At 37.8% G+C, this 20,656-nt stretch overlaps 1 protein-coding gene across 9 annotated transcripts in view; it reads left to right on the top strand.

Moving 5' to 3' along the window:
• Window positions 1-20,656, top strand: part of PATJ (PATJ crumbs cell polarity complex component) — a 331,197-nt gene that overhangs the window by 191,086 nt on the left and 119,455 nt on the right. For all 9 annotated transcript variants that reach the window (XM_074221287.1, XM_074221289.1, XM_074221288.1 and 6 more), the window contains exon 28: window positions 13,834-14,030. In XM_074221287.1, the coding sequence (XP_074077388.1) occupies window positions 13,834-14,030 (197 nt within the window). The remainder of the gene's footprint in view (window positions 1-13,833; window positions 14,031-20,656) is intronic.

The raw sequence follows: 20,656 nt of genomic DNA, 5'->3' as shown, positions 1-20,656 counted from the left end.
CCTATGTGACTGTGTAAGTCACTCAACTTTTCTAGGCCTCAGTGTCCTCATCTGTAAATTGACTGGTTTGACTTGATCAGTTAGTTCTAAAGAAAGATTTCTAATGTATCTTTTATCTTGATGACTCTATGAATTCCTATTCTAGTCTTAATCTTAACCTTTTCTTTCCTACAATTTTGTTCTGGTTTTTTTCTACTGCTGTTGTAATGGTGGCATTGAGATATGGGAGGAGATTGTAGAACAAGTGCCAGTGTTGGGGGGGCTTTAAGGTCTAGTCTCATTTTCTCATCTACAATTTATAGGAAATTCTTAGTATTCCTGAACTGTAAAGAATCCACCATTTGTCAGACAATTGCTAAAAAGGAGTCCTCTCTCCAGCCAAGGAGTTGGTCTTCTAGCCTTTCTCTGAATCCTTAGCAGATGCTCTGACCCATAGTGAGGTGGAAAAGATGAGCATAAAAGCATTCATACAAAAAAGGGAATAAGCCAAGTGTGTTACAAATATTGGATCATTTGATTTTCACAATAACTCTGGGAAGGAACTGCTAGACAGAGCTTAAATAACTTGAACAGATTCTAGATACTACAACTGGTAAGTGTATGAGGCAGAATTTGAACTCAGATTCTTCCTGAATATGGCCCAGTGTTCTATCCACTGTACATAGTTGCCCTAAAATGCTCATTGACTAACCAATTGACCCCAGCTTCTGTTTGAAGATCTCTTGAGGACAGAACATCTTCTGCTACCCTTTCCATTTGTGGGGGGAGAGAGGAAGAGGCCCATTGCAACTGAAACTTGAAAGAAAAGGAAATTCCATATATTTATAACTATTAACCTTGTGTGTTTCATTAACTGAAGCACAAGCTACTTTGGCTAAGAGTGGAGGCAACTAGGTGGCGCAGTGGATAGAGCACCAGTCCTGGACTCAGAAGGACCTGAGTTCAAATCTAGTCTTAGACACTTAATAATCACCTCGATGTATGTGTGACCTTGGGTAAGTCACTTAAATCCCATTGCCCTGTAAAAAACAAAAATAAAAAAAATAAAAGAGTGATGCTAGAATGTCTAAGTTCCAATTAATGTTCCCTCTGATTATTATGTTACACTAGGTGAATCACTGTCTGCTAGACAAATTAAAATACTTACTAGGCAGAAAATATTAATGGGAGTTGCTGAGATTGAACATAAATATAGCAACCAGACGTTTGCTTATTATAATTATAGATATTTATATAACCCTTTAAAGGTTGCAAAGACATTTACATAGATTATCTCTTAGAACAATGTCTGACACATAGTAAGTGATTAATAATTGGATTATCATATATCTGATGAATGGGATGACTGGGGCCTTGCCCTGAGTCAACTATTCCCATTTCAGTAAGGAACCAAATGAGGCCAAGAGGATAAATGACTAGGTCTGGCCACACGATATCTGAGGTGGGATTTGAACCCTGGGTTTTCCTGATTCCCAGCCCCACCACATATTTTAGCTCATTTCCTATTACAATTGATTCCATATATTCTATTTTGCAGAGAGTCAGCATGGTGTGGTGGATAGAAAGCCAGCCTGGAAGTCTGAAAGACAGAATCACAGAACTTGAGAGGTGGAAGGGTCCTTTCTCAGTGGTCATCTAATCAACTCATACATAAAAGGACTCACCTCTAAAGCATCCCTCTGCCTCTGTTATATACCACCTGGGAGAGCTTGGCCAAGGCACTCATCTTCCCTGTATACCCAGGCAACTGTCTAAGACTATATTGCAGACCACTGGCTGATCCCCATTTGGGCTTGGAATATCTCAACTAGGGACTCACTGTACTATTAAGAAATTGGTCTGACCCCAGTGCCAAAGACATTGACCAACCTAATTTAATCCCTCATCATTGTTCACCTGCATTCTTTTTGTATTCTCTTAGTTAATTTTCTTGGCTCCCCTTGTTTTTCCTCTCCTATTCTTCTTTCACACAATTGCCTAAATAATCATCCTAATGCACTAGGCTGACCCAATCATTGCAAAATCTCAGAACCCTACAGTATACAATGACTCTTGTTACTTCCACTTCCTCTGCTAGGGACTCCTCCACTGAGGGAAGCTTTCCCGCCTTTGTATACTCATTTTGGACTTCTTTGTCTTCTCCACTCCCCTTTTCCCCCCATTCCTTTTCATCTTTCTTTTGGGGATCATCTTTCTTCATTAGAGTGTAAGCTCCTTGTATAGAGGATTTATTTTCCTTTTTTGTATTTGTATCCTAAACACTTCCCACAACACTGACCCATAATAGGAGCTAAATAAATATTTATTACCTGATTATGGACTATTGTTCCACTATTCTAAAGCTCTCTGTCAGTGTGTGTTGCTTATAAAAACAAAATTCCAAATTTTTAGCTTGATATTTAAGATCCATTAACTTTCTCTCCATAACTTTTTTTTTATTTGCTTCGTATTATTCTCATACCACCATACTGGATTTTCCTGTGAATAGGCTAGTACTCTTTCCAAATCTGACATGTTAATATCCATGCATAGATTTTTCCATGTTCTAATTTCCATAGCTGAGCTGCTTTCCAAAATCGCTTTTATTTAATGGACCAAGACTTTTTTCAGCATGATATTGCTGTGAGATTCAAGTGATAGTATTTGCATAGTGCTTTGTAAATTGTAAAGTGTTTCATTATAATAATTGGAAAGGGTTAAAATTGTATCAAGCACATCAATAATAATACCTCGCATCTTTTGAGCAAATATCTCCAAAGTGCAAATGTAATTTTCCTCCCAGTATATGTCACATGAGCCCAGAGTTGGCAAACAAATGTGAAATGTCAACTGGGAGCTTAAAAATCAATCTGTTTTTGGAATAAAAAAAAATTCTGTTATCTATCTTTTCCCCTAGTTTTCTACTACCTCCTTACACATGTGTAACATCTCCTTTGCCCTGAATCTAGTATTTCTTCCTGTCTTTCATCAGAATCCTCCCCAGGGGTTATGAGGCTCAAGCCCCGGTTCCCTCAGTATTTTCTTCTTCCTCAATTTTTCTTTAATTTTTCTGTTCTCTTATCCCTACCACCACCACCACCTTTAGAATATAAGTTCTTGGAAAGTTATCGTCTTTGTATCAGCTGTACTATCATCTTGTCTGGTACATAGTTGGGTAGTTGGTTCTTGTCCTTCATCAGTGAAGAAGACAAAAATACCATCACTACGTTTGAGACAAATGACAGTGTGTTTGACTGTGGCTCATCAGACCAAAATGAGCTCAGAATGCTCTCCCACAGATTGGGCACAAATAGTCCATGTGAAAACCTGGGGTGGGTGCTCTAATCTTACTACGACATTATAGTAGGTGCTTAATAACCGCTTTTTCTTTGATTTTATGTATTGTATATTTCCTTCTGCTGTCTTCAACAAATAGAATGTAACCTTCTTGAGGGCAGGGATCATTCATGTTTTTCTTTTTTCTTTGTATTACCAGTACCACCACCAGTATCTAGCTTACAGGGATAAATAAATGCTAGTTGGTTCAATTCAATTTAATATGTCCTTTATCGGCACCTGCTCTCTTTTGCATTATTGTATTGGCCTGTCAACACCTCATGCTTCTCTAAGGAGAAAGGAAGTCACCTGAGAACAGAGATCCTGCCTTCTCTTTGTCTATACATCATCCGCACACACAATCCATGGACTTGTTCACATACTGGTTTCTTAACTAAAGCCTTTTGATTTTTGTCAACCAGCTCTCCAGTCACTCCACAAGAGTCAGTTGCAGCAGGAGCCAATATGGTGTTAGGCCCCATCTCAAGATGACCCAGACAGTACGATAATAGCTCTCATGAATTCCATCCATGTCATGTATGCTCTGTTCTTTACTCCTAAAAACTAGATCTAGGAGAGATAGTCTGAATCCATGGATTAGAGACAGGAAGTGATATTTGGCGCAGTGTAAGAAGGAGTTTTCTAAGAACCAGGACCAACTTAATGTTATTAAGCTCTAGGTTTCAAAAATTTAGTGGTGGAAGGATCCTAAGAGGTCATTAAGTCCAACCCACTTATCACACAGATGAGTCTCAGAAAAAGTTTGTTGAGTTGCCCAGGGTCATACAGCTATTAATTGTCTCCAGTGAGATTTGAACTCAAGTATTCAGGACTACAAGTCTTTTTGCCTTATTCACTTACACCAGAGGTTCTCAAAGTGTGGTTTGTAGATGAATAAACCTTTTAGACCATCTCAGAGATCAGAACTTTTTAGAATAATACTGTTAATTAACTTTTAAAATACTTCCCTCTTCTAACTAGAAAGCTGTGGGAGGCCAGATTTTCCTCATTTACTTCAAACAAAATAGCGTATTTCAACATATTGACTGGACAAGCAAATATAGGAACCCAGATCAGAGGTTAAGAGAGAGGATGTCTTCCATTAAATCAAATTTAAAAAGTGCAACTTGCAATATAAAACAATGGTATATAAAGCAATGCCACTCTTAAATATTTTTTAGAAAATAAAGTTGTTTTTCATTTTTATGTTGATAAAATATTTTTATACTTTTAGGCAAACAAATAAATATTCTTTAAAACTGGCCAATTTTCTTTTTATAAACAGCAAATATACCATGTTTACCACATAATGAAAACTCTTGGGAACAATGATCCTTACTAATTTTTAAATGTGTAGAAGTGCTGATTCTTCAAATGTTTGAGAACTACTTGCCCACACTGCCATCTCTAAAAGGAGGGGATTGGAATCAGTTAATCTTCTGTGACTCTTTGAATATTGTCAGTTCATGATTCTGTGATGGTCTCAAACTTTCAATACTCATAGACTTTCTGATCTTGGACTTCTATCTGGTGGTTTTGTAATGTGGTTAGGTCAAGGCTGTACCTCAGTCAATGTGGCATTGAACTTCCCACTTCTCTAAAAACTGGGTGGCCTTCCAAATCCTATTCTCTCTCTGAGCTCCTAATTTCTTTGCATCTATACGGACAATCCCAAAGATTCTTTCTGATTCCAAATATTCTGTACATGTCATCCTGGAAAATAGTCCCCAGCTTTTGTGAACAGAATAAAAATTCTAGTGAACATCATTGTGGTGAAGACCTTGGAAGGGTCGCCATCTTAAGTTATTTCTCCAGATTAAAAGAGTCCTTGCATGTTTGTCTTTCTGATTGCCTCTCTAGTGGATATGCTTCTACACACAAATTATTTCCCTGCTGATATGTAGCCATGAACAAATGATATTCCCTGAGTTTGTTTATCTTCTGTATTGACACAATTTAATAGAGTGAATTTTTTTAAAGAAAGTATTCACTTAGTGATTTGTTTTTCCAACCTTGATGTTAATGGGTTTTGTGTCTTCTTTGAATATAAATGTGAGTGAGAAATCATTTTTCATAATATATAGATACATAGTCTTAGATGCTGTGTTTTTTTAACAGCCCAATTTTCTGAGCAATAGCAAGATACTGTTGATTTCAAGTTGATCTGGAAGACCCAGTTTAACCTCATTCTCACCTCTGACAGTCTGGTTCTTTTACCCTAATCTCCCAGTGGCCCAGGCAATTTTTAATGTGAGCAACAAATGTTGATCTGCTTTTGAAAAGACACTTGCCTCATTAGGAATTATTTACCCCAGTACTAAGGGAATCTTAATTATTGAATTTGGTGCTTGGAAAAGCCATCTATAGTTATCTACCCCAACCCTGTACATCCGTGAGATTTTTTTCCTGTAGTATACCTAATAAATGAAGTCATTCAATGGAGAGTCCACCATTGGGCTGATCAAAAAAAATTTCTTCAGTACATAATTGATTTTTAGTTTGTTTGATATCAGTAGATCAGTTTTTTTAGGAAATTGAGTGAGAATGGAAAGGTAAGGGGGTCATGATGGAGCATTAGTGATGGGGAATGACATTAATTTTTATTTTTTAACAACAATAATGATAAACATTTATATTAAGTGCTTTAAAATTATCTAATTTTATCCTTACAATAACAAAGAGGTAAGTACTACCCCTAATTTATATATTAGGAATCTGAGGCAAACAGTTCACAGAGCCATTTAGTGTCTGAGATTAGATTTGAACTCAGGTCTTTCTGACTCTTGGCCTAGTATTCTATCCTCTATACCCAATGTTGAGCCAATGTTGTTATTTAACTATAATGTAGGAACTCTATAATTTTCACATCATAAAACTATGTTAAAATCCCCTGAAAAGGGACTGAATTGTCCCACTCCACAAGGTAGCTTCAGTCAGGCCACCGAGGGTCCGAGGGATGGTCACAAGGCAGGCAGATTCCAAAATCAATGAGAGCTCTATTCAACCCCTTCTCAAGGTTGTAGTTAGCCATCATTCCCATAATAAGTCTTAACCTAAGTATGATCTCTGTCCAGCATGGATAGGGCAGAGAGAAATTATAGTCTCAAGGGCAATATTTTTTTCTTCATCTAGAATAGGATCGTTGACATTATCATGGTGATATCTTGATTTGCAAGTTAATTAGATTTAAATAAGGCAGAGCTGTGCAGATATCAACCTCACTCTTTCCTCTACAATCATCAAAGCTCGGTGGTAAGTTATAGGTCAAGCTGTCTCTTGAGGATCTCAGATGCAGTGGGAAATCTTGACCTTTTAAGCAAAGATCTTTCTCAGGTCTCAGTTTGTCTGAACCATTCCAAGTTGAAAGGGCAGGAAAAAAAGACCAAACACAATGACTTCTCCTATTCATCTGACATGACTGGAGGTTGGCATTGGTCAAAGGCTTCCATTCATTTTGAGTTCTTTTTTATACTTCACTTGAGTCTTGCAGATCAAATTTTCTGTTCAGCTCTGATCATTTCATCAGGAAAGGTTGAAAGTCCCCTACTTCACTGAATGCCTATCTTTTCCCCTGAAAGAGTATGTTCAGTTTTTTAGTTTTTTTCCAATTGATATAATTTTATTTTTTCAGTTACATGTTATAAAAATTTTTTCAACACTCATCCACATGTATATGCATATTTTCGAGTTATATAATTTCTTTCCACCCTCCCTTCCTACCCCCCTCCCCCAGTGGCAAATAATCTGGTGCACATTATATACATATATATATATACATACACACACATTGGTGTTTAACATGTTTACACAGAGTCATTTTGTGTATGTGAAATTAGGACTAAGGGAAAAGAAAGAAAATCCATGAGTTAGGAAATAAAAACATAAGAGAAATTTTTAAAAAAGTGAATGTAAGGGGGCACCTAGGTTGTACAATGAATAGAGCATTGGCCCTGGAGTCAGAAGTACATGTGTTCAAATCCAGCCTTAGACACTTAATAATTACCTAGCTGTATGGCCTTTTGGGCAAGCCACTTAACCCCATTGCCTTGCAAAAACCTTAAAAAAAAAGTGAATGTAGGGTTCACTCCGATTCTGTAGGTTTTTTTGGTTTGGTTCTGTTTTTCTTCCTCTAGATATGGACAGTATTATCCATAGCAGGTCTCCTACAGTTGTCCTAGTTCTCTGAGCTTCTGAGAGGAGCTGCATCCATCAACGTTGATCAACTCACAATGTTATTGGTTCTGCACCCTTTGCTCAGCATCAGTTCCTGTAATTCATTCCATACTTCTCTAGGGTTTGATTATTCATGATTTCTTTTAGAACAGTAGTACTCCATAACATTCACATATGATAACTTATTCGACCATTATCCAATTGATGGCATCCCTGAATGCCACTACAAAATGCCACTACATACTAGCTATGAATATTCTGGAACATGTGGGACTTTTTCCCATTTTTCTCTTTCTTATGGATATAAGCCTTGTATTGGTATTGCTGGGTTAAAGGGTATGAACAATTTTATTGTTCTTTGGACATAGTTCCATAATGCTCTCCAGAATCATTGAATCAGTTCAGAATTCCATCAATAATGCATTAATGTCCCAATCTTCCCACGACCTCTCCAACATTGATCATTTTCCCTTTTTGTTTTCTTAGCCAATCTGAAAGGTTTGAGGTAGGATTTCATAGTTATTTTAATTTACATTCCTCAAATCAGTAGTGAGTTGGAGCATGATTACATATATGGCTTTAATTTCTTCATTTAAAAATTTCCTGTTCAATGGTCCTTTGACCATTTATCAATTGGAAGTGACTTGTATTTCCAGGTCTGCTGGGTAGTTATGTCTTGGTTGTAATCCAGGCTCTTTTACCTTCTGGAATATCATACTACAAGCCCTATAATTTCTTAATGTAGAAGCTGCTAAATTTTGTGTTTTTCTTACTGTAACTCCATAATATTTGAACTTTTTCTTTCTGTCTGCTTGTAATATGTTCTCTTTGACTTGGGATTTCTTAAATTTACCTATAGTATTCCTGGTAGTTTTCATTTGGGATCTCTTTCAGGGGTTGATCAGTGGATTCTTTTAATTTCTATTTTACCCTTTCTTTCCAGGAAAAAGAGCAGTTTTCCTGGATAATTTCTTGAAATATGATGTCTAGACCCCCCCCCCCTTTTTTTTGGTCATGGCTTTCAAGTAGTCTAATAATTTTAAAATTATCTCTTCTTGATCTGCTTTCCAGGTCACTTGGTTTTTACAGTGAGATATTTCACATTTTCTTCTAGTTTTTTCATTCTTGTGATTTTATTTTCTTGCTCACTAAGTCATCAGAATCTCTTAGCCACATTCACCATTTTAAGGTATTATTTTCCTTCAAGAGTTTTTATATCGCCTTTTCCATTCGGTCAATTCAGTTTTTTAAGGCATTCTTTTCCTCATTGACCTTTTTTACTTAAAAGCACAAACTGCTTTTTAAGATGTTATTTTCTTCAGCATTTCAGTAGCTTTACCAAGCTGCTGACTCAGTTTTCTTGATTTTCCTGCATCACTCTCATTTTTCTTCCCATTTTTTCCTCTACCTCATTACTTGATTTTCAGAATTTTATTTTCAGCTCTTCCATAGGCTGAGACCAATTTATATTTTTATTGGAGGTTTTGAATGCACAAACTTTGATTTTGTTTTCTTCTTCTGAGTGAATATTTTAATCCTTCATAGGTCCAAAATAATTGTTTATGGTTCTATTTTTTTTCCTTCTGTTGTTTGCTCATTTCCCAAGTTTATGTCTTGATTTTAATGTTAAGGTGGGACTTGCTTCCAGGGTGGAGGACACACTGTCCCAAGCTTTTTGAGAGTTTTTGCAGCTGTTTTCAGGGACTTGCAAGTTCTCAATTCCTCCAAGGTCTTATGAGAGACTATGACTGCTCTCCTAACCTTTGCTCTCATCTGTGGATGATCACACCTACTCCTTTCTTTTTTTTTAATTGATATTTCTTTTCATTTTTCCAATTACATGTTATATGCATATTTTAAGTTATACATGCATGTGCATATTTTTAAGTTACATAATTTCCTTTCACCCTTCCTTCCCACTCCCCTCCCTTCAGAATGATGAATATACACATTTGTGTTTAACATCTTTACAGATTAATCAACACCCACTCCGCCATGGCAGGGAGCTCTGTTGTGCCTCTGCTCCTTTTCCTGAGACTGAGCCTCCAGACTGTGACTCAGATCGGAGTATGGGCAAAACAGCATAATCTGCCTCAGGAATAAGAGAGACCTCTGCAATTTTTCCCCAACCCCTTTACTGTAGTAGGCTGAGTGCTCTGGAGACAGCTGTGGGTAGTTCCCCAGGCCTGCTCCTGGTTCACTGGACCTGGGTCTGCACCGACAAGCTGGGCTCCACTCTCATTCTAGTGTGCCTGAGTCTTCCTGTTGACCCTCCCAATTGTCCTTGGCAGTTCACGTTCTGAGAGGTCTGGAAATCACTACCACTGATGGACTCAGGGGCCCAGTTGTCTGTTCCTGGATGAGAGAAGCTGGTTCATTCTGACGTGGCCCAACCTGAGTTTTGGGTCCTTTCTAACTCAGTGTAACAGAACCTTCTCACAGATCTTGGAGGTGACTTGGGCAGGAAAATTGTTTCACCAAGTCTTTTTGTAGGTGCTGCCACTCTAGAGTTTGGTTAGAATCATTATTTAAAGGTATATAGAGTGATTTAGGGGAGAGTCCCTGCCACCATCTCGACTCTGCCCTATATTAACTTTATTGAGGGTAATTATCAATAATTAAGGGATAGCTACATCACGTAGCAGATAGAGCAACAGGATTGGAATCTGGAGTACCTGAGTTTAAAAACCGACTTCAGACACAAACTATGCGACTATAGACTATTTGCCTCAGTTTCCTCATCTGTGGAGAAGGAAGTGACAAATCACTCTAGCATCATTGCCAAGAAAACCCCAGTTAGGGTCACAAGGAGTCTAACATGACTAAAACGACTGAAAAAACAGCAAAACAGAAACCATTATTAGAAAACTCTTGTTAATGAATCTTCTGAAACATTACTTGGGAACTGCACCAAGAAAACCCCAAATAGAATCACAGAGTCAGACATCCCCGAAACAAATGCTGAATAAATAATTTAGTTGTTTGTAATAACATGTAATGTTGTTTCCCATACATTTGATATTTCTCCTGTGATTTTTTACCACAACAAAGAAGTCCATGGTGAGTCCTTAACCAGTGTTGGTCTACATCATCTCTGAAACTTTAGTCTTATGGCATTGCCTAAGTACAGGGAATTTCCCCCCCTTGCACTTCCCTATGTCCATGAAATCTCAGACCAAGTAACATACATATAGTATGTATGAGGACTGGAAAGAGAATGTTGGAGTCACTGACTCATCCCTTGTCTTATTTTCACTATCTGTAAGCTTGAAACGTTGAATTAAATGATCGTGAAGTAGATTTCTACCTTCATGCTCTTTGATCCAGGTCAGCTGCCTCAATGAATAATGTTTAAAAGTTCAAGTTGGACCATATTATATTTCCTCACACAACAATCTCAGTGAATCCCATTGCTTCTGGGCCAAAGTTGGAACTCCTATCCCTGATATCTATGACTCTCCACAATCTAAATCATCATGCAATGCCTTCCTTGTTCATGCTCCTTCAGGCATTCCATTCTAGCCAAACTCCAACACTTTCTATTCCCAGAATTCTGACTCTGTCTCCTATCTTTGTACAGACTATGTCCCCTGGCTAGAATGTATTCCCTCCTCACTTCTACCTCTTAGCACAGGCTCAGTTACATATTTGTGGAACTGAAATAATTCTCCCTAGCAACAGAGGTTGGCACTCATCAGCTGGTCCTCTGGTAAAGAATCTGGCAAAGAATGTTGTGTGGTTCACTGGGTTGGATTTTATTATTTACTCAGGGAAGATCAGCTTGAATTGGCCATTTTCCAGATAGGTTGAATCTGGATGGAAACAAGGATCAATTACAGAAGCATGAAACCCACAGGGAGGAGAGAAGAGAAAGGACAGATGAAAGAAGGAAAGGATGGAATGACAAAAGGGAAGGGAAGGGGAAGAAGGAGGGTGAAAGGAAGAAAGGAAAGGGATAGAGGAAGGAAGGAAAGAAGTAAATGATGGGAAGGAAAGGAAGAAGAAGAAGAGAGAATAGAAGGAAGGGAGGGAGAAAGGAAAGAAGAGAGAGAGGTAAGGTAGGAGGGAAGAAGGGAGGGAGGGAAAGAGGAGAGAACAAAGGGAACAGAAGAAAGGAGGGACTCTGAGAGAGACGAAAAGAGAAGTTAGAAGAAAAGAGGAGTTCAAGTCCTACTTTGAGCTGCTCATGGTATCCCTAGAATACTGCAGTGAGTTCTGGGCATCACATTTTGAAGAAGGATATTGATTAGCCAGAAGAATAAGAAAGAGCCTTGAGGGTTTGCTTTCTATTGGATCAGGTAGGAGATCCCAGAGGGCATTGGACTTGGAATCAGGAACCTTCAAGTTCAAATCCAGCCTCAAATAGTTACTAGCTCTATGACTCTACACAGTCACTTAGCTTCTGTCTGTCTCAGTTTCTCCAACTGTAAAATGGTGAACATAAAAGGTTTGTTATGAGGATAAAATGAGATCACACCTTAAGGTACCTGGCTCCCTTTCTTAATTCCTTTTAAGCTGAATTGATCTTTGTAGGTCTAACCCAATCTGGCCCTCTTTCTGAACCTTCTGTGGCAGCCAAATACTCTAGTTTCTGTCTCCTGAATAGGACTTGCATTTTCCCAACTGCACAGCCATTCTTCTTTCTTTTCCCCCTGCAGCTCCCTAAAATCTTCTCTGTCCATTCCAGTGGGAGGCAATAGTTTCTGTCCTCTGAATTTTAGGTTCGCATTAGGAAATAATTATGCTCCCACTAGGGAAGGTGGAATCAGGGTAGAACAGATCTGGCACTTACCTATTTTAACTAATTATTTTGCTCGCTCGACCTAAAACTTGATGGTTTCTACCTCCTACAGGAAAATAGGTGCTATCAGTCATAAACTGAATTTCTGTTCCCTGGGACCTCCTCAGCCAATCTGAAATTAATTTTGGACTGACTGCCCACTGAAATTTTTCCTTTGGAACACCTCACCTTAGTTGAACAGTTGCTTAATTTTTAAAATTGCTCTTTAACTTTCCAAGTTTCCATTTTTGTCTTGTCTCTCTAAATAGATTATAAGCTTTCTGAGAGGTTCAACACATCCCATACTTCTCCCTTCCCTCTGTACTCTCCAACTACCATAAAGAAAATCTAGAACCACTTCTAGCTAGTGCTTTCAAAACATTTTGCCGTTTTGATTTATTTCTATGTTCTGACAGCAGGAACATTTATCCTATGCATAGAGTAATTGTAGAATGTTTTTGTAGGTGATTTGGAAGTATGTATTCCAGAGGTTGCCAGAATTTTCTCTTGCTATATTTTCCCCTAAATGTTATTTTATGTTAATATCACACACATTAGCAATTCAAATCACTTAAGGCCTTCTGATAAATCTTTTTTTTTAAAAAAAGTGGTAGACATTCTCTGGTTTTAAAATAAACAGCACTTGAGAATTTCAGCCTCTTGGGGATGAATGTTTTTAATATAAATGTATGCATAAACATAGACTAGTTTTCTTAGATTTAAATATCCCCACAGACATTTTAAAAGGATGCCTTTTGTAACTTAACTGGACTCAGGTTGACTCTCTTGTTCCTCAGGCTAAGTCTTTGTGTTGATTTTTCTGCTTAAAAATTTTCTGACTCCAAATAGAATGCAGGGTTTTTTAGAAGTGAGAAAGCCTGGGACCTTGTAATGAGGACAGATACATCAAAGCAATAGACTTCCGGCAGTGAGATGATTTCTGTTCTCTGGGAGACTCTGGGAGAATATCATAGGTGACTTTCCGATATTTGTTGTATAGAAACAGAATTATAATTATTCTCTTTGGTGCCAGAGAACACAGCCCAGTTCAGTGGGTAGATGCCTCAATGGGGCCAACTTTGGGTTGTGAACAGAAAATAAATGTGTAACTATTATAGCTGCATAGCAATACAGTCTCCTGGACAGGGTATATTACCTGATAGTAGAAAGGGGCTGAATGATCACGGCCCAGTGAAGTATTTCATGGAGACCCCCCCCCCCCCACCTCAAATGAGTGATGTAATCGATATAAATCATATTTACAAACTTAAAACATAATATAAATTTTATTATTTCATTACTAGATGTATATTTTTTCCTGAAGATTGAACATTACATATTTCCTGTCATCAACCTTAGTGATTTTTTTTTTATTTTCAAGTATGCATTACATCCCTTTTAGCTATGACATGCTTACTGGTCCACTTAGAATGCTTTGCTTGATTCTTAAGAATGGACCCAGCTCAGAAATATTAAAGCCTGAAAATCTAATAATGTTTGAATTACTTCTGAAAATGTGTGTGTGTGTCTTAATTTATTTTACTTTTCCTTTTTATTATAAATAGAAAAAATCAGGCAAAGGTATGCAGATCTGCCTGGAGAACTGCACATTATTGAACTGGAGAAGGAAAAGAATGGACTTGGCCTCAGCCTGGCTGGAAACAAAGACAGATCTCGAATGAGCATCTTCATCGTGGGGATTCACCCGGATGGACCTGCTGGTAGAGATGGGCGCATGCACATTGGTGACGAACTTTTAGAGGTAATAGTAACTAACTCAAATTTCTTTGTTTGTCTTGGAAATTTTTATGTTACAGACAATTTCAGTTGATACATCTGATCAGACTATCATAGCTTTTGATCCAGAAAGGACTTTAGTGACAAGGAAAAATAAAGTAAGGCTAAACAAACCACCTAGCTTGAAAGGAATGGTCATGAAGGTGAGTACCAATGCAGAGCTGTGTCTTGTTTTTATATGATGCTGGCTAGGGCCTGAGGACTTTGCTCATGGAAAATTTTAGATGATCTTTGGAAAAGTATCATTGAATACTGGAGGCAGAAGGGAGCTTGTTTTGAATACTGATGGGCCAAAAGACTTGGACCTTGGCTCAGTTCTTTTTGTTCAATCTTCATGTTGGGTCTTTCAGACTTGACAATGAGGAATGACCTTGTTACTTTGAGTGCCTCAAAGCATATTCAATATTTAGCTGATTTGAAGGGTTTTCAGGAGGTCACAGATAAGGGTGGGGGAAAATAGGTCATAAAGGAAAGAAACCTCAATAGGAGGCAACAGTGGACTATGGAAAGGCCCTGGAGAATGGAGTCTAAAACTCGATTTCAAATCTCAGCTCAAATCTCACTTTTCGATTTTCTGACATTTGTCAAGTCACTTCAATTCTTCAGGCCTCGATTTCCTTATCTGTAAAGTGAAATGGTTGGAGTAGATAATTAAATTCAATAAATATTTGTAACTAGCCCTGTATTAGGCCCACAGGCTTAACATGTAGCAATGACTGCCCATCTTGAACTTAACAGTCTTTTGAGGGAAAAACATAGAAGCAGATAAGATAACACAAAAAATATATACACAATCAGTGTATTGGAACAGGAATACGTAATAATATTCATCTGCTTGGGTAGATAGGGGACTTAAATGAGATATTTTGTCCAAAATATTTTGCAAACCCTGTTGTTGAGTCATTTCAGTCTTCTGATTCTTTTTACCCTCTTGTGATTCTGATATCCTTTTTGGGTATCTTTGGCTAAAATACTGGAGTAGGTATTTCCGTCTCCAAATCATTTTACAGGTGAGAAACTTAGGCAAATGTTGAGTTAAGTGACTTGCCCATGGTCACACAGACAGGCCATATTTGAATTTAGGAAGATGAACCTATCCAACTTCAAACACTTTACTACCTTGTTGCCCATATAGTATTATATAAATATCAAATATTTTTGTTGGTAAAATTATTATTTATAATAGACATTGGGTTAATATATTTCACCAATTTATATCATATCCATGAACTTATAATTATCATTGTTCTATTTTGCCAATTGGAAAAAGTTTACATGATTCTCCCAACCCAGCCTCCAGGACTACCTCAATGGGGAGGCAATTGTTGACTCCCTGATCCTAAAGATGAATATAAGGAGCAGATAATTGCCTCAGACTATTACATCTTGTTTTCCATGAGTATGATTCTACTTTATCCTCATCCAGTTTCCATCCATCCTTGACCCTTCCAACTTGGACTCAGAATAGAATTCCTACTCCTTCATTACTTGAATATTAGAGAGAGTCAGTATTGTAGCCCAAAGTTTTCCAGGCCCAGTTCTGAATCTGCCTTCACAACCAAGCTCCCTGGCTCCCTGCAGAATTTATTCTCCAAAGCTGTCACTGCCAAGAAGTTATTTCCTGACTGCCCAAAATTGTTTCTGCATGGCTTCCTTTTGTTTGTATTTCCAATGCAGCATTATAGAGGTTTCCAAAAATATGTAAAACTAATGTGTGCAGGACAATGTTTGATTCAATTATTTTTCACAGAAACATCCTTTGAATGAACCCACAAAGAAAAAAAACCCAACAATGTGTTAGTTTTTGTTTCTTTCTTACAAGCATATAATGAAATAGATTTTGCATGGCACTTTTTTGGTTTTGTATTCTCATAGCATCTGACAGAGTTGGCACTAAATTATTACTTGCCAACTGATTAATTGTGGTCTGCTCTCAAAGGGTCCAGGAGATTGCAAGCTCTGGATAGTCATAGCAAGAGAGGAAGGCTTTGATGAGAGGCTCAGAGATACAGTGACCACCATTCAAGCAGGAGTCCAACTAATTTTGCAAAGATTTGCCAACAGTTCAACCACAGTGTCATCATTACCTCCTAGCTTGAGAGCCTGAAGAGATCCCAGAGGGCAAATGGGGCAAACTCCTCCTTCTCAAGATGAGCGAACCGAAGATCAGGGAGCTTAAGTGACTTAGATACAAAGGATCATGAACTTAAATCTAGAAGGTCAAATTAAGAGGCCGTCCAATCTAATGCCCCTCGTTTTACAAATAAGGAAGCTGCAGCCCTGGGTGGTCAAGTGATCTGAATAAAACATTTTAGATAGTTTGAGTCTGAGATTCCACTGGGGGGGTTCTCTGTGGGTGTCATAATTTTATAGATTTGTGTTGTTAACGAAATCATAGCTCACTGTGATTGGAGGATTCTTGTGAGTGGGGCCTGTCCCATTTTTTTTCTTGTTGCAGCCATATCTAACACATTGCCAGGAATTTAGTATCAAAAGGTAGAGTTTATTTTCTGGAATGGTAACCAACCAATCGAGTTTATGGGCATGAATGGAAGTGAATGGTAAGGAGTGGGATGACTAGCCTAAGCCATATGTGAACACTCCTTTCCACTAATAAACAGGCATGCCCTGCCTTGAAGTCTGTGATGCTTTGGGATATGCCAATATGCCTTCACCAGACATCTGACAGAGACATCAAGATCTTTGGAGATCTTCTTAGGAATTGGCAAACATTTCCAGAGCTTCTCTTACTTGCCTGGTGGTCTTTTCCCAGCAGTTTCTAAACCTTGCAATTCAGAACCCCAGGGAGATCACTTACATAAGCTCAGACAGGGACACAAGAGATAACTAACTCCAGAGGGTTTAAGCATCAGGGGCAGCATCAGCTCATTGCAAATGCCATTGTTATTTCTCCTACATCCCTAGTGATTTTTTAAGGTATTTTTTTCCTCTTTCTAGACTTTTTCTTTTTGACTTTATTGTCAAAAAACTGATACTATTTGTTCCTTCTTGGGAACTGAATGTTGTCCTTCAGAAATTATTGGGAGTCTTGGAACATCTGGGCTTTTGAACTAGAAGGGAGGAATGTTCACATCATTTTCGGCAGCCCCTTTATTTTACAATAGTGTAACAGAGAGGAGGCCAATTACAAGGTCCCCCACAGGATTTGCAGAGGCAGGGTTGGGACTTGAGCCCCTAGACCTCCAAAGCTCCAATTCTTTCCAATCTAGTATGAACATGGGAGTCTTTAGGACTGGAGTGACTCTCCAGATCATCACTGTCAAGTGGGAACAACCCTTTTGGTCCAGATTCTGCTACTTTCTGGGCATCTTCTCTTACTTGCATCATCTTGATTTTGGCAGTCTCACTATTTATTAGCATCCCTCCCACAAGTTGAAATTGGAAGGAGAGGCAAGATTAGATAGTGAGGTCAAATAATTTTGTCATCTTCTTCTCTTACTCACTAAGAGGGATAGTGGAGGAAGGGATTAAATCTCTTGGCTTCAGGAGGCTTTTGTGGCCACCTTCCATTTAATTTCTCTCTAGCCCTCCTTTTTAATTTAATCAATCAAGGTTTTAGAAATTCCAACATAGGTGTGACCTCACTTAATTCTTAAATTTTTTTTCTTCTCCATTAACTTTGTTTTTTTAAATAGAATTATATTGATATATTTAGTTTTTACATTGTCTGAATTTCTAACTATCCCTCCCACTTTCCCTTCCACAAGAAGTATCTCAAGGAACAAAGATTTCTTTTTAACACAAAATGAGAAATAGGTTTAAACAATCAGCAAAAAAATTAAAACAATATATAGTTTCATTTTCTTGGTCCTCTCTCCTTTGTATAGAAATTGGGGTCTGTTTCTTCCTTGCTTTCTTTTTAATATTTTATGGTGCTTCTTTCCATTTAAACTGGGATATTCACCCTATAAATTGTGTTCTTGGTGCCAGTTCTTTCACTTGACTAATGATTATATGAGTCTTTTCTATTAACATTCTTTATAACATGTTCCAGCAGGGGAACCAGTAAAAGTCATATTTGGTAAATATATTATACTCTTCAGATTAATTTTGTATTGTATTTCTTTTATGCATGTATGAACTTTGAATCTTGAAATCCATAAGAACTGAATTCAAATTTACTCTCAGAAACTTACTAGCTCCATGAACCTGGAAAAGTCACATTTCCTCTCTGTGCCCCAACTTCTTCAAGTGTGTAAAATGGTACCTATATCCCAGGGTTGTTATTGGGATCAAATGTTCTAATAGTTATAAAATAGCAGACATTAGGTGCTATATCAGTATTATTGATGCTGATGACAATGAAGAAGGCAGGGAGGAGACGATATTGGTGTTCATGTTGGTGGTGGTGGTGGTGGTGGTGTTGATGATGATGATGATGATGATGATGATGATGATATCTGGCATCAATGCTAGTGTGCTATTGTGGCATTATTAGTGACCAAACAACAGGAAATTGGCTCAAAGGAAACTGGGTGAGCTGATAGACATCAGTACCCTGTTCTGCTTAAGTTTTCCTTTTATCAGATCCTTCACTTAAAGGAAAAGAAATTACCCACCAACTATTCAGATAAGTTCCCAATATACAGTGTGACAAATTCTGTCTTTGCCCACATATATTTTCACCCTCTATCATCAGCTGCTGAATAAGTGCCCTTCTGACTTTGGTGATGTCCTTATGTCCGTTGGCAGACAAACTCTCACTTTCTCAGTCTGTTTTTTTGTGTGCAGGGAGTTGGGGGAATATTTTGATTGTTAGACCTGAAGCCTTCATCTCTGTCCTTCTCCCTGCACCATTTTAATCACTGTATTCTATCCTGAATTCTAAGTAGAAATTATTCAAGTAATTAATTCATATGTAATTTAAATAGTCATTTGTGGTAATAAGATGTCCCATTCCCTATAGTCTACATTCCTTATTCAACAGTTGGATGTCTGTCTATACCATGCCATGCCCTTTAGCCTTTCCTGATTCCCAGCCTTTTCCCTAAATTAACATAATGTTTTGTACATATCAGCTGTGTCCATTGATAGGAGCTAAGCTCCCTGAAAAGAATGACAATGCTCCTTTATCTTTTTATGTGCCAGCACCTGGCAAATATTTGGGAATTAATAAATGCTGGATGGTTGTCATCTTGCCAACTATTTTCAATCTCCTCTATAAGAAAGGTTCCCAACTTCCTCAAGCATACTTGGACTTAGAGTGGGTCTAAATAATGGAGTAGCTTATCAGAGGGTATAAGTAATATTATCCTATTGAAATTAGTTTGGATTGTATTTCTTGAATGCATGTGTAAATTTTGGCATTGATTTCTTTCCATATTGAATAGGGGCTGCAGAATGATTTTTCAAATAAAATCATAAGTATAAAGGCAGCTTGTGATCCTGAGAAAGTTATTTGCCCCTCTCAATGATCTCATCTGTAAAATTAGCTAGAGAAGTTAATGTCAATGTCAATCCACTCTAGTGTCTTTGCCAAGAAAACCCTTGGTGGAGTTACGGAGAGATGCTTGCGACTAAAACAATAGTAACAGAATAGCAACAGAAACAAGGTCCGGCAAGCAGTAGAAGCTGTCCTCTTTCCCTTTACTGAAAGGTCAAAGGGCTCAGGGACTGAAGGAGTTTGGAAACCTATATTCTTTAAGGGGACAATGCATGTGAGTAGGAAAGGGGGTAGTCAGGACTTGTAATGCAATCACTGCAGGGACCTCCCACTATGGGAACATCTTAATATAGAACAGATGAACAACCCCCCTGTAATTTATAATCTGAAACAGCTTGTCCAATGAAAGGTTAAGTGATTGTCCATAGCCACATACCCAGCTTGTGTAAAGGACAGCACTTGAGCCCAGTCCTTTCTGATTAGAAGACCAAAACTCTAGCTTCTTTATCCCATTTCCTCTAACGTGATAATCTCTAGTGAATAGAAGAGATAATGGAGGAAAATATGGCCTGACTTTCCTGCAATCAGTAACACTCCTTCTTTATTAATGTGGTGTCAGTGAAGCTATTCCCAAGTGACATTTCTAGGAAGGCTCATGTCAGCTGTCAGAATGGATTCTTCCTGTGAAAGAACCATCAGTGAGACCTGTCAGTCGATGGCCCACTCCATTTTTATAAGAACCTACTTGCACATTAAAACCCTAGAAGAGAATGTGATTAGAATTTCACTCCTCTTCCCTCTTTTCTAAGTCTTTGGGGACTTTAAATCAATTTAAAATGTCATGACCATACAATTAGCATATAGCTATGAATGAACTTTACTTGGGTAGATTGATTGTTTCATAACAATTAGATTTTATAAAATAGACAGACATAGGAAAGGTGCTTACCAGAATTGTTTGGATTTGGTTTTTTGGAAGTCCACTGGAAGGAGGTTTTCTTGGAACAAAAGGTGGAAATTATAGTGATACTGCTTTCATTGATACTTGTTGGAGCTTATTCATTATGAAACAAATTATATATTCACTTTTGATGATGGAAATAGAAGTGAGAGTGATATAGTAGATAGAAGCTGGCTTAAAAGTCAAGAAAATACAGATTTAAGTCCTAACTCCGACATATTCTGGT

Source organism: Macrotis lagotis, chromosome 2, assembly GCF_037893015.1.
Source record: "Macrotis lagotis isolate mMagLag1 chromosome 2, bilby.v1.9.chrom.fasta, whole genome shotgun sequence".
In the NCBI taxonomy this organism is placed as follows: domain Eukaryota; kingdom Metazoa; phylum Chordata; class Mammalia; order Peramelemorphia; family Peramelidae; genus Macrotis; species Macrotis lagotis.
The sequence above is the reverse complement of the archived record's forward strand: the minus strand, read 5'-3'. Positions and strand labels throughout refer to the sequence as shown.